Source organism: Sphaerodactylus townsendi, linkage group LG11 (assembly GCF_021028975.2).
Source record: "Sphaerodactylus townsendi isolate TG3544 linkage group LG11, MPM_Stown_v2.3, whole genome shotgun sequence".
Taxonomy (NCBI): Eukaryota; Metazoa; Chordata; class Lepidosauria; order Squamata; family Sphaerodactylidae; genus Sphaerodactylus; species Sphaerodactylus townsendi.
In genome coordinates this window covers 32,486,826-32,500,547 of record NC_059435.1, presented here as the reverse complement: position 1 = coordinate 32,500,547, position 13,722 = coordinate 32,486,826, and the positions used below count along the sequence as shown (strand labels likewise).

Here is a 13,722-nt window from a genome sequence, read left to right as displayed (position 1 = left end):
AACCTCATAAAGCGAACACCTGCAAAATGTTATGATGCTCCAGTTGAAAACTAAAGCCACAAATATGACTTGTCAAGCTATACAGGCTGTTCGAAAATAGAAATGGAAAGATTTTTTTATTCTGTGTTTCCTTTCATAGTCCAATATGCTGCTATGATATTCTAAAATCTTATTTGAGGTACTGAAAAGAATTGTTGGCCTTTCCTTTCTTCTCTACACCCATCTTCATACAATTAGATACCTTTTTTCCCTAAATTAATTGAATATTCTTTAATTATTATTTCCCCAAACCTTACTGCTCCTCTAATAATCATTTTGTTGTGTGAGCCAGTGGTCAAAGTAATATGATGCTGAGGTTCTGTGATTGGCCTTCAGAAGCCCCTGCTGACTTGAGCCAAGTTGTTGTGGTGGAGATTAGGGAAAGAGGCTGTCCCTCAAATAATTTATTAAAGTGTATAGTTATTATATTGATATCCCACCTTTCTATCAGTGTGCTCAAGATAGTGTGCTCAGATCAAAATTTATATTCAGTTTGCATGTAATGCATATAAAACAGAAATTAGCAGTTCAGTCCAAATAGGGAGGGCCTGAACCTGTATTGGAAATGACAGAAGGGTTGAACCAGTGTCTGTGCCACCAGTGCCATACAAATCTAAGGGACTTATCTCAGTAGCTAGCTGCCACAGTGCCCAAACCCAGAAGCTGGGCCCTATGGCAGCTGGCTGCCACCACAAATGGAAGGGTGCATTCTGAGGGCATTCCCAGAGGCAGAGCCTCCCCAAAAACATTCAACCCAAGAAAGTCCCCTCCCAGCAGTTCAGATTCATGCTACCAAAAAAACACATTTTTGGTTATGGGCTTTCCCAGGGGAGAAAGGTGCCTCCACTGCCATTTGCCTCTTTGGAGACAGTAAGTTGGCACTGTACTGAAGTGACCAGATTTTTCTTATTAAAAAGCAGGGGGGGGGGCGCGCGCACCCGCAGCAGCACACTGCCTTTTGCGGCGGCGCTCCCCAGTCAGGAAACAGGGAAGCGCCCCATAAGGCACTGCGGCAGCCGCAGTGCCTTCTGGGGCGCTTCCCTGTTTCCTGACCGGGGAGCGCCGCGCAAAAGGCAGTGTGCTGCTGCGGGCCATTGTCCCTAATCGGGACAATGGCATAAGCCCGGCGGGACGCGGGACACTCTACGCAAAAGCGTGAGTGTCCCACGAAAATCGGGACGGCTGGTCACCGTACACTGTACCCAGATGCCACTCTGCTACCTTTGGTTTAGGCTGTCTAAGCATTTTTAGACACTAGAAATATACAAGTACAGTTACCATCCAAAGTATAGCAAATTCAGGCAATTCTTAATTCCCTCCTAGTGTTGCTTGAAGTTGGTCTTTGGCACATCAACAGATAAGTCTGAAGTATGTATATAAAATATGTCTGTACATGTCTACAGCACCAGAAGTTGTTGTTATGTTTACTTACTGCATAAGGACTCATATACTACTAAATATTTTACTTAATGATTGAACTCACCTTTGCAACAGAAGAATGTTTAAAAACCTATTCCTAACTCTCATTCATAGCTAAGATCCTTTGCCAATTTTTTTAATACTTTTTGAGCGTAGTGTCCAATTCCAGACATGGCTTCTATAGTTTACCTACCATACCTTTCTGATACATTGCAATAATTAGAATTATAAATTCCAAGCTGTTCCTCAAAGAGACATATTTTATCCTTATCTTATTAAATACATGATCTAAGTCAAAATTACTAAAACCAAGTCAGTTTGAACGGGAACGTTTTAGACAGCATTTCTCAGCATGAGATAACTACATTCTCCTTAATCAAATCTTTCATTTTGCTGAATTGAAGCTTTTTCCAAATAGAGAAAAAAATCACCATATAGACAAGCTAGATTAAATTTATTATAATAGCAAGCTATTCATGAACGTAGACCAGATAACAGCTTGTTTTTATACTTTAGCCAACTTTTTCACATGGTTTGTTGATCACTCTTTGCTTTCAGAAATATTTTCTTTAGGAGGCTGTCGTGGCTTCTATTGCTTAAATTCAGATATTATTCATTTCACAAACCACCCAGTCAGTCATTTCAGCCAACCTGGCTGCCACCTAGTATCCAAGATGGACACATGCCTTCCTTACCAATAGGCTACAAGGTATTGCTACACTTACCAAGTCTTGCTAAGTGAAGGTTATTAGGATGGGAATAGATGTACAGGAGAGAACAAAACTTAGGGTAAGTGACAGTCTGCCACATTCCAAGTTAAGGTCAACTTTGTACTCTGTTCTAAATCCTTTCCAATCCATTTGGTAAATTGCTATGAGGGGCTTTAATTTCTTAAAGCTGCAAGTGCTGCTGCTGTAATTTGGCGAATTTATTTTAATTTCAGATTTTTCTGTTTTTCAGGTTTGTTGAAAGATAGGTCTTGTCAATTCGTGACTCCAATCTCTGGATTTAAGTATCCAGATTTGACCACATTAAGAATTAGATATATTGATTTATTAAAATATACTTGAATTTTTAATCAATAATGCAAAGTTCTATTGAAATATATAAATTGTCAGTTAGTCAGGATTCACCTCTTTAAAAATTGGTTTTTTATATGAAGATATCTACCTTCTCCCTCTTCAGTAGTTTAACAATTTTCTTCCTTATCAAACTCTTAAATATTTACAGGTAATCCTTAAATTCACTTTGTTCATTCTTGTCTGGGTTGCAAACCCCAAGCCCTTGGTCTTCCCAAGTATTTCTTGATTTCAATATTTGATCTCTTCAGGAATTTCTCTGAACTTTTTGTTTGTTTGTTTTGCCATCAAGTCACAGCTGACTTATGGGGACCCCATAGATTTCAAGGCAAGAGACGTTCAAAGATGTTTTGCCATCGCCTGCCTCCATGTGATGAACCTGGTATTCCTTGGAGGCCTCTCCTCTAAATATTAAGTAGGGTCAAGGCTGAGAGTATGTGAGTGACCCAAAGGCACCCAGCAAGCTGCAGTGCTGTGAGTGGGTATTGGAGTGGGTATTGGAATTTAGTATACCACATACAGTAAAATAGTATCATATATATAACAAACAATGAAGCAAAACTAAATTAGAAAAGCAGTGTACAGTGTGTGTGTGTGTGTGTGTGTGTGTGTGTGTGTGTGTGTGTGTGTAGAAAGAATAAAATCTCAGATTAACCAAACAGTCATCATAAATCATAAATATCACAAATATCATTACCCACTAACTTAGTTTATTAGTTTTTAATGCTAAATTAAAGTTAGTGTTATTTCCTCATGTATCTTAAAGCATGATACGCTTTGGGTTTAATTTGCTTGCATTAAATTCTTTTAAACTGATTATCCATAGGCTTTAGAAATGTATTAATCAATAATCCAGTTTCTGAAGAAAATCAAATCAACTGTCATTGAATAATAAGTTTGAATCATTTAAATCAATTTAATAATCAATATGTCAGTAAATCACGAGTGAAGTTCATTCTGTTTTAATGATTTATGTTGTATTAGTACCATACAACCGCAGAGCTGTGGCTTATGATTTGTATAATCAGAAGCAGAGTTCATCAAATTGTAATTTTTTGTTGTCAACACTTTCTGGGGTCTAGTACCTTCTGAAGTACCCAATCCTCCTTTGTGCAGGAAGAACCAAATAATCTCCTTTTTCCAAAATAATGGCATTAGAACAGTTTCATCTCCTATTTGGAACTAGAGCCCTTCAAACTTACTGGTGGGTCAGACAGCAGTCCTCCATAGGCACTGCTCCAAATCTATAGGAATTTCCCAAACTAAAGTTAGCAACCCAATCAGGCAGAGTTTCTTTCTACTTTATTCTCTCATAGGCCTCTCATTAATTACATCTATTCCATTTGGAATATAGATTTTAGACGGAGTTTATTTGCTCTTGAGGTTCCTGGAAGCCTAAGAACAAATCTGAAACTTTTTAATAAAAGGCTTGGGGAGGGGGTATTCTCTCAACATCAAGGCCAGGATCCAAAGAGTTACCACATGTAAAAGTTAAGGCCCACTCTGCACGGGCCAAAAACAGCGCCCCAGGCACAGTAAAAACACAGTTCCTGGCGCGCACTTTGCACAGCTGCCGCATCCAAAACGAGGCAGTGCCATGCTCCCCCCCCCCAAACTGGTGGGGAAGCACTGTTTTTCGAACTCGCTCAATGAGCGAAGTTTTTGAAAAATAATGTTTTGCACCAGCTCCACTTTTAAGCACCTCCTGTTCTTAAAAAACTTCCTGTGCAGCTTCGCAGGGATGAGGAGGCATGCCAACGCTGTCCTCCAACCCTTGGGCCATCACCATGGGGGCATGTCCCCTCATCCCTGCGGAGTTCCGCAGGGAGAGAAAGTAGGTTTCCCATTGAAAGAACAGGAGGCCACAGCAGCTCCAGGGCTGCCCAAATGGAAGCATACGAATGGTCCCGGGCTCCACTGGCATGCAGCCACTTTACTGGCCCTTGTGGAATGGGCCTAAAAGATACCATTTTGGAAAGACCTGATTTTAATTAGTTCATAATGGTTCCCATTTTGTTTTGCACTGGTAATAGCTGTGAAATAGCTCATTGTGGCATGCCAATCCATCACCTCAAGAATTTTCCTTTTGTTTTCTGTTTGCAGATTTTATTCCTCACCGTACAGTATTGCAACAAACCGCATGATCCCACAGACATCTATCACGCCATTCATTGCTGCTTCCCCTGTCTCCACATATCAGGTATGTTGGAATTGCATGTGCCACATATATCCCTAACTCGATGTTTATAAGTTGCATGTTTTAAAAGGGAGAAGTGTAAAGGAAGGAAAAAGTACATAGCTGCTCAGTTTGGCTGGGCAACTGTTTTAGTAGGAGTCTTGCTATGTTTCTAGAACTTGAGGCTTCTCTAAGTAACGATAGTTATCATTCGTTTGTCATATTTTGTCAGCTTTTCAGCACATTTTATTCTGTTGGTGTCATCTGATGTTTATCAAATGTAGAGGGATTTTTTTTGTTTCATGATGAGTAGAATTTTTCTTGAATATTTGTTTTGTTTCTATCATACTGTAAATGTTTGTTCAGAGCTTGTACTTTCCCTCCAAAGATGGTACTTTTTACATTTCTCTTTTGAAGTACTCAGTTAATTAACAATTTTGTTATGCTTATACTTGCATTGCAGTTTACATAACCAAAGTCCAGCTTAAAGCCATGATCCTATACTACATGACTGTAAACTACACTTTGCCATAATAATGTGTTTCTCCTGTCAGCAGATATAACCTAAGCCCATTACTATACCAATACCTAATGTGGGCAAGTCATTATTAGAATACCTGTTGGGATGGTCAGTTTTTTAAAAGTGCAGCTAGTAGATTTTCAATGGAAATCCATGGTTTTTTTTCATGACTTCAGTGGTATTATAATGAAATTTTTTTCATATAAAATACAAACAGGACCTTATTTCCATTTTTTTAGTTCTTGCTCCTGCATTAAAATTAACCAGCACTATAGGTAACAATGTAAATTTAAGATTTCTGATCTTAATTAACATAACTAACATGTCAGAGGTTGTTTTTGATAAACACTCTGTATTACAGTATCCTCAACTAGTTTTGTAAGTCTCTATTCCTGCTCTCCTGTATGTGTAAAAGCAATGGTCTGTCTGCCTTGTACTATCATGATGACTATGTCCTTGTGGAGCCTCCTGACTCTCCCATCAATCAAAGATATTTGATTGTTGGGTACATGAGAAAGGGTCTTTTTAGTGCCAGCCCCATGATTATGGAAAAACCTTCTCAGGGAGCTGCAACTAACCCAAAAAATTCCATCCGCATCTGAACTCCACGAGGGTCTCAGAGGTGGCAGGTGGTACAAAGCTGAATACCAGGCTTTGCTGAACTGAGCCCATCATTCAGCTCTGCACTGCCACCTTCAAAGTCAGCGTTGTTAGCCTACATAGGTGATCTCCACTTTTAATGGGGGAAATTAGCTGCATAGACAGAGGCAGAGGAGGTAGGTGGGTTCAGTAACCTGTGCATACCAGGATAATCCCAGGTAAAAACTCTCAAATGAACTGGGAGTTGTATAATTAACAAATTGTGTTTTAATTAATAATAAGTTTAGAAAACAGAGAGTATACATTTGGCAGTGAGCACATGCACACAATGCATACAAGGACTAAAAGGAAAAAATGGAAATTCGATAGGGTTTCTGGGATGGGTGCCAGTTGCCAGTCTTGAAGGGATGTCTAGTGAAGGCAGCATGAAGAGAAACATGACCAGTGTTTCCGGAAACTAAGAATGCATGGGTCCAGAACACACCAAAGGACCAATATTTATACCCCAAATGGGTCCAAAATGTGTCCTGGGCGGTATGAGTCACGGTGGCAGGCAAGTCAGAGACAAAGAATTGATTGATTTTCTGAAGATCCAACAATAAGATCAGAAAGACTTGATGGGTCATCAAAAGCTAAGAGGATGCCTGGACTATTTTCTTGAATACTGACTGATTGCTGAGATGGATGCAGATAGGATAATTAATGGTCTGCTCAAAGTGCTGATTAAATAACCTTCGAGCGATGCAGTGGAGATTAGCTAACCCCATTGTCCATCAAGGCACACATTAGGGCAAGAGTGTCAAACTTGTTTGTTATGAGGGCCAGATATAACATAATTGTCATTTGGTCAGCCTGGGGCTAGAGGAGGGGGTGGCTGCCTCAGGTGGCCCAAGAGCACCACTGGGAGCTGTGCCTGGACTAACAAGCCCGCAATGAGGTGGGTGACTGCCTTGAGAGGGCTTGTAAGGCCCATGAGCCAGCTGAGGCAATCCTCCCTTGCTCCCAAGTTGGACTTGCCTGGCCTGATCAAGAGCATTAAACTTTGTGCCATCTGCTGCCTCTGAGTCCAGGTGGACTTTGGAGGCAGGGGTGGCACACAGCTCAATACTGGGCTAGCCAAGCTAAGTTCAGCATTCAAATATGTGCTACCTTTCACCTCTGAAATCCAGCCAGCCAGTCAGCATGTGAGGGGGAGGGGAAGAAACTTGGCTGAATACACAACCCGAACTTTAAATCTTGTTTTTTTTAAATGTTTTTATTTTATTTTATTTTTGTGTTTTATCTATGCTGAAGCCACCTTGAGCTCTGTAAGGAAGAAAGGCAGCTAATAAATGTTTCATATAAAATGCATGAAAAGATAAATAAATAAATGAAATCCTGGAATGCTGTCTTGATGAACCATGTTGTACCCATGTGATAGATCTACATTTCTTTAACTTAATAATACAAATGCTTGTATGTGTGCAAAAACATTAGCTAGTTTTATCACATGCTCAAATACCTCCGATGACATTTCTTATCATATCTGCCCATAAACAGATTCATTTAACAAAAGCTGTTTTGAACAAAAGCCCTTTGCTGAATTGTATTCTGAGTCTCTTGATGCGCGTGCCAAGCACCTTTCCCTGGCTACTTACAATATTAAAACAAATACCCCTGACTAATGCATAAGCAAAGGGCAGGGTCACACAGTCAAATGACTATAACCAGGTATGTATTCACTTGGACCAAAGTAGGATGATAGCTCAAAGAAGAAGAAATGCTGCTATGGAATAAACAAGTTGTTCGAAAGATATTTGTTGCAAGAAGTGTTGCGGGGGAAATTGTTGATTTGATTCCAGTTCAATCGCCACAGAGAAAGTTGAAGAAATGCTGAGAATTTAGACACAACAGATCAGGACAAAGCTGATGTTTTCTCGGGGAATTCTGATATTTTAGACCCTGCTGTACTTCACTGTGAAAAGAACAGCAGCTGATGTATCAAGGACAGGAAAGCAGGAAGAAAGAAGGGAAGGGAAGGAAAGGAAAGGGAAGGGAAGGGAAGGGAAGGGAAGGGAAGGGAAGGGAGAGAGTTTAGAGTAGCTCTTGTTTACAAAGTTGTCAGTAAAAGTGGAGAGAGAGGTAACAAGTGGACAAAAAAAAGGATGGCTTCAACCAGCTTTTTTGCTTGTTAAAATGGGAAGAAGTTTCCTTTTGATCACCAGAAAAAGGCTGTTCTGAGATCATGGGATAGAAGTCATGTGGGTTGAGGGCTTTACTAAGGAAAGGAATGGAACAAGATTGAGTGAAATAGCTTGCTGAATGCAACTTGGGCAGCCCAGAGAGGAGTGGGGCTGAATGGCCACAGGAGATGGCACAGGCTTGCAGCGCTGTGTTTGTTCTCCCGGCCAGTGCAAGTGGCATCTATGCTGGCCAAAAAGGTAGGTGGACTTCTGTCTACCACTACTTGAAGGCCGTTGCAACTGGGAACCTTCCAGGGGCCTTCCGGGAGGCAGAGCAGACATTAGTTACCCATACTGGGTTTTGGCCGTGGGAACAGTGGTGGCAGGGAGGATGGACTTATGTCTGTTTTCCCTTATGGAGGGGCTTTCAGGTTGCCAGGGAGGCTTTTTGTTTCTCTGCCTTCCCGGCTGCCTAAAAGCTCTCTTGTGACAGTGACGCAGCAGCACCATCCCCAGCCACCTCCCAGATCTGGATTGTACTTTAAGAATTCTAGTTTATTGTTAAGAGGCAAAATATTAAGTGAATGAAAGGATTTGCTGATTTCAAGTTTATGCAGTAGGAAAATGAAAGAGAAGAAATAAAGGCAGCAATAAAATGTGGTTGAAGAAGTTTGGTTCTGTTTAAGTTTAAGGCACAGTTCCATATTTAAATAGATTATGCCTGTCTTAGATTGTTTATTCATTTAATAACCATGTTATTATGTATGAATTCTGAGAATTCATATCGACAGGTGCCAGATGTTTGCTGACCTCTAGCTGTAAACTTTATTCATCAACACTTACAACAAGAAGAAAATACAGCAACTAAACGTTTTCTAGGCTTCCTCTTCGATATAAAAATATTATATTGTAATTTTGATTATAAAAATATTATATTGTAATTTTGATTAACTGCAGTTTTCATTACATACTGTAACCACGACTGCAGTTGCATTCAATCATGCCTTTCTACCTTTTGCCATTACCAATTTGTAGTGGAGGGAACCTTTGACTTGCTGTGAAATTATAAGGAAAATTTCAGATGTCTTCCAAGAAATATAGTTGATAATGGAAATTACTACAGTGAACTTTAATACTGAAATATGACAGGAACAAGACTATGCCTGTTTATCCAAACAGCTAATGAATGGTCAGCTTGCATTGCCTCCAGTTTTTTTTTACCACCTCTTATAATTGGATGAAATGTCTGGGAGTTTCTGTGATATTCTCTGATGTATGTGCAATCACTTATTAAAGCACCTTCCTTATGAGGAGAGGCTGCAGCATTTGGGACTCTTTAGTTTGGAGAGGAGACGGCTGAGGAGGGATATGATTGAAGTCTATAAAATTATGCATGGGGTAGAAAATGTTGACAGAGAGAATTTTTTCTCTCTTTCTCACAATACTAGAACCAGGGGGCATTCATTGAAAATGCTGGGGGGAAGAATTAGGACTAACTAAAGGAAACATTTTTTCACGCAGCATGTGATTGGTATTTGGAATATGTTGCCACAGGAGGTAGTGATGGCCACTAACCTGGATAGCTTTAAAAAGGGCTTGGACATGGCTATCAATCTTGATCCTCCTTGATCTCAGATTGCAAATGCCTTAGCAGACCAGGTGCTCAGGAGCAGCAGAAGGCCATTTCTTTCACATCCTGCATGTGAGCTCCCAAAGGCACCTGGTGGGCCATTGCAAGTAGCAGAGTGCTGGACTAGATGGACTCTGGTCTGATCCAGCAGGCTAGTTCTTATGTTCTTATGTTCTTAAAGGCATGGAATAGGATAGCCACAAGAGGCCTAGGACTGCATCTTAAGTATCAGTCTTGTTGTTGGAGCTCTGGTGAGGAAATAGTTAAAAAGCAGGAGAATGGACCTGCATCTATATAATCTTGGACCCTGCATGCAACCTCCTCACTTTGCTGTTCAGCACCTGACTTCAAGTCTGAAGGCTCACTAAGAAGAGAAAATCGTACTTTCAATTTTTTTTTCAAAAACAAATTTATTATCTAGGGGCCGTTAAATTACTGGTTGAGAAACTGAACTTTTCTTGGAAAACAGCTAATAATATTCAGTCAGTGGGGGAAAGATACTGTTCTATTTTTAACTATCGGCCCCATTCAAAGGGGGGGGATCATTGTTTGAATGTGGCACAGCCTCACACCAGTGTCTTTGCCCCCTCTTGCCAGTGTAAGAGATAACTCTGCTGATGTAGAGGACAAGGACGCCGGCATCTAGTCACCCTTCAGCTCCGAGGCAGCGAAAGCCAGAAATAATCACTATATGCAGCCTTGATTATTTGTTCATGGTTGATTTTGATGTACTGTTTGCCACTGACATCAACCCTGCAACTTCCTCTCTCTTCTGGGTAGACTAATACAGATCCTCATTCTGGTCAGCCCTTCTGTTGTGGTTGGCAGGGATTTGTTCAGCCACGGTCTTGTACAGACTTGCCTTTCATGTCTTGAGATGGATTCTGCCATTAAAGTTTACAGTCCCAAACTTGGGGGAGAATCTGACCAAATTCTTCAACTTGATTGACGTATGGAATTAGGACAGCATCACTTTCCAAAGTGGAGCACCAAGGACTCGATCTGTTCTATGTTTTATTCAAAGCTCAGTCGTTGTTTTGCACGCTCTTATGCTAATATGGTGCTTTCTGATATACAGGTTCAGAGTACTTCATGGATGCCTCATCCGTCATATGTTATGCAACCAACAGTAAGTGAGCATTTGTTCACATCCACACACACTTTTCTGGTGTTATTATAAGTGGGAAAGTTTCACCAGGATGTAGCAGTTACTTACCGTTACTCAGACATCTGTGTTCTTTAACTGTTTATTGAAGTGATTTCAGGTACAGATTGGTAGACTGGTCGTTAGAGAACTTAGATGATATCAGTTCAATGCATTTTACCATCGTATGCATTGTTCCTAAATATTATCTACAGGCAGGGCAACATAGCTCAGATTTCAGATTTTGTGAGAACTGCTAATTAAACCATCCCAGGATGAATGGTCTAAATCAGGGACAGTTGGCTCATTTGTGTTGATCTGATAAAAAGGATTCTACCATCAGTGTGGTACAGATATGTGGCTTGATATGTGGCAGCATGGTTTTCTGTAGCCACTGTAAGAGATTTCTAGTAATGGATTCCTGGTCTTCTTAGTCAACAGTTTAGCATTACAATGGAATGAGTTCCAGGTTATGTGGTTTTTGTTCTATGATTCTTTTAAATTCCCTTCTTTGAAGAGTAACACTTATTTTGATCCATAAAACTACTGGCCCTTTGTTTGTACTAGCAGAGGGTTTCAGAGTCATCCCCAAGTGGTTGACAGATGCCAGGTGTGCTGAAGACATCTTCATTCTGCAAGTGCCCTTAGGGAAACTCCCTAAATTTGATATCATTTCAACTGCATGATGATGTTAATAGATATGCTATTGGGGACATTTTTGAGGGGGAGAGTGGTCTTCATTAATGACGGTAAGGGAATTGCAAAGTTAAGTACACTTTGTATAATCTCAGAATTCTACATTTGGGAGCAAGAAAATTATACCCCCATGTATTCTGAATTACAAAAATGAATAACACATCTGTTGCTGTTCCTCTTGTTACATTTTTTCCTTTCTTTGTAAAATAAAAAGGTCTTCAGTAAGGAAAAAAGGAACCTTACTGAATTGTTAAAATATTCAGAGGCATGCAAGATGATGGATCACAGCTGCTTTATACATTATCTGCTGGTGTAGATCTACTAGGTCTTGGTTGGACGATTCTTATTTTGATAAGTTTCCTGTAAAGTTGTTGGTTTTTTAAATCTGGTTTACCAGGTAAGTTTAAACAAATCCCAGCTGTTGGGTTAATGAAGCATTACTAACCAAGAAATAAGTACCGGTATACGTTACATTTATTTTGCAAGGTCATGGGGAATTTTTGTTGTGCCATTTGGATTATTGAACGGTTGTGAGTTTTGTTCACAGTTTCTGAAATCTGCAGCATCCTTTTTCAAGCTGGTATGACCTTGTGCAGCCCCAAACTCACTCTTGTCAATGCACCAGAGCTCAGTGAAATGTACTACCCTAGCTTTGTCTCTGCCATGCTCAGGGGGACCAAGCATGAAACAATAGCTCAGAAGGAGTCAATCACACACCAGAAGGAAATATTTGTACCAGTAGAGCTAGATCCTAGAGGCACGATTGCTTCTCTGTTTTAAATGTCTTCAGCTACTCAGAAGTGGCTCAGTTGGAGCACATTTTGTATGCAAAGTCACACTCTTATTCTGCAGGACAAATTTGACTGTTGGTTTGGAGAGACAGGAGATTAAGAGGAAAGTGCAAACTGAGCAAGGTTTTTCTTTGCAGTGTGGCGATGGAAGCATTAAGCATTTTCCCCAACATAACTATTCAGTATTGTCATGATCAGTTTATGTTCAAGATGCCCATCTGCTGATATATAATATTTTTGTTGTAAGATTGGATGTGCATCAAATTGAAGGCATGCTTTTTAATGATTAGATAGGCATAAAATAGGCATGATTACCTCACCTATAGGCAATAATACTCTCAGCCTGATTTGTAGTCCTTTAGCTCATTCACCCCTGTTGCTTCCTGAGTACATTTTTAAAGTCTGCATTGGTCTATCCTCATGTTGCAGAGAACTCAGAGTTCAGGATGAAATTACTAAGATAAATTTGTGCATTTAAATATAATTGTAGGGGCAACTTTTTGCTTAAGAGGTAAGAGAGGGTGTCATCCTTTTAAACTACCTACACTGAAGCTTCCTTGCAGGTTTGCAGGTAGAAGTAAATATATTCCCTGGCCCTTCTTATGCCCTAGAATTATGTATCTTGTGTTAGAATCACACACAGTTGTGAAAACAGTCTGTAGCTATGAAATTTTTGATCCTTTTATTTTGATCTTCCTGTCGCTTTGGCAATGCTCACTGTGTGTAAGAAGGTCTTAATATATTATAGAAATAACAAAATGCTTTATTTATTTATTCCAATGCTAAATGGTTTACAATTCTAAACATATTCTTAACTCTAAACGTATTGTGTGTGATATGAATTCCAAACATATTGTGTATGATATGAATACAACATTTCTAGTCTTGAAGTTCCTTTGGGTTCATTGTGTTGTCTTTCTCAATAAGGAAGAATGAGGACAAAACTGAAAGGCATTTTCTCCCTGAGATTGATAATCTGACACAGTGATGTGTGTTGTTTGTCTTTTCATTGTGTATTCTGAAATAGTTGCATGATTGGAATTTTTTGTATAACAGTACAAGTACATGTATTTTTTTTGTTAAAAGTTGAGAACAGAATTAGAACAGATTGGTTGATTTATGGCCTTGTCAAAAGTTGGAACATGTACCCCTGACATCATGACCCCAAGATCTTGACACTGCTAGCTGGTATCCTGTGCCCACTCTGCAGAAAGAAACATCCCTCATCAAGGTACAGCGACAGTAGCAATTTCTCCAGAATGGAGTGACTGTTTGTCCCTTTGCACTGTAATTGTGCTTCTTCATTTCTCTATTTGCAAGGGAGGGTTTGCACAAACATGGTGTTGTACTGACAGAATAGTGCTGTGTTGCCAGCGTATCTGGAAGACCCCCACCCCCATCTACACTGTATACACACAGCTAGCAGTTGTTGGGAAAGAGCGGGTGGGGCAGTGCAGAAAGGGAGT

General features: G+C 40.0%; 1 protein-coding gene across 5 annotated transcripts in view; it reads left to right on the top strand.

Moving 5' to 3' along the window:
• RBMS3 (RNA binding motif single stranded interacting protein 3) overlaps window positions 1-13,722 on the top strand; it is an 882,486-nt gene that overhangs the window by 792,198 nt on the left and 76,566 nt on the right. For 4 of the 5 annotated variants that reach the window (XM_048510685.1, XM_048510686.1, XM_048510688.1 and 1 more), the window contains 2 exons: window positions 4,641-4,737; window positions 10,704-10,754. The exons of the other annotated variant lie outside the window; for it this stretch is intronic. In XM_048510685.1, coding sequence (XP_048366642.1) covers window positions 4,641-4,737; window positions 10,704-10,754 — 148 coding nt within the window. The remainder of the gene's footprint in view (window positions 1-4,640; window positions 4,738-10,703; window positions 10,755-13,722) is intronic. 5 annotated transcript variants of the gene reach the window in all.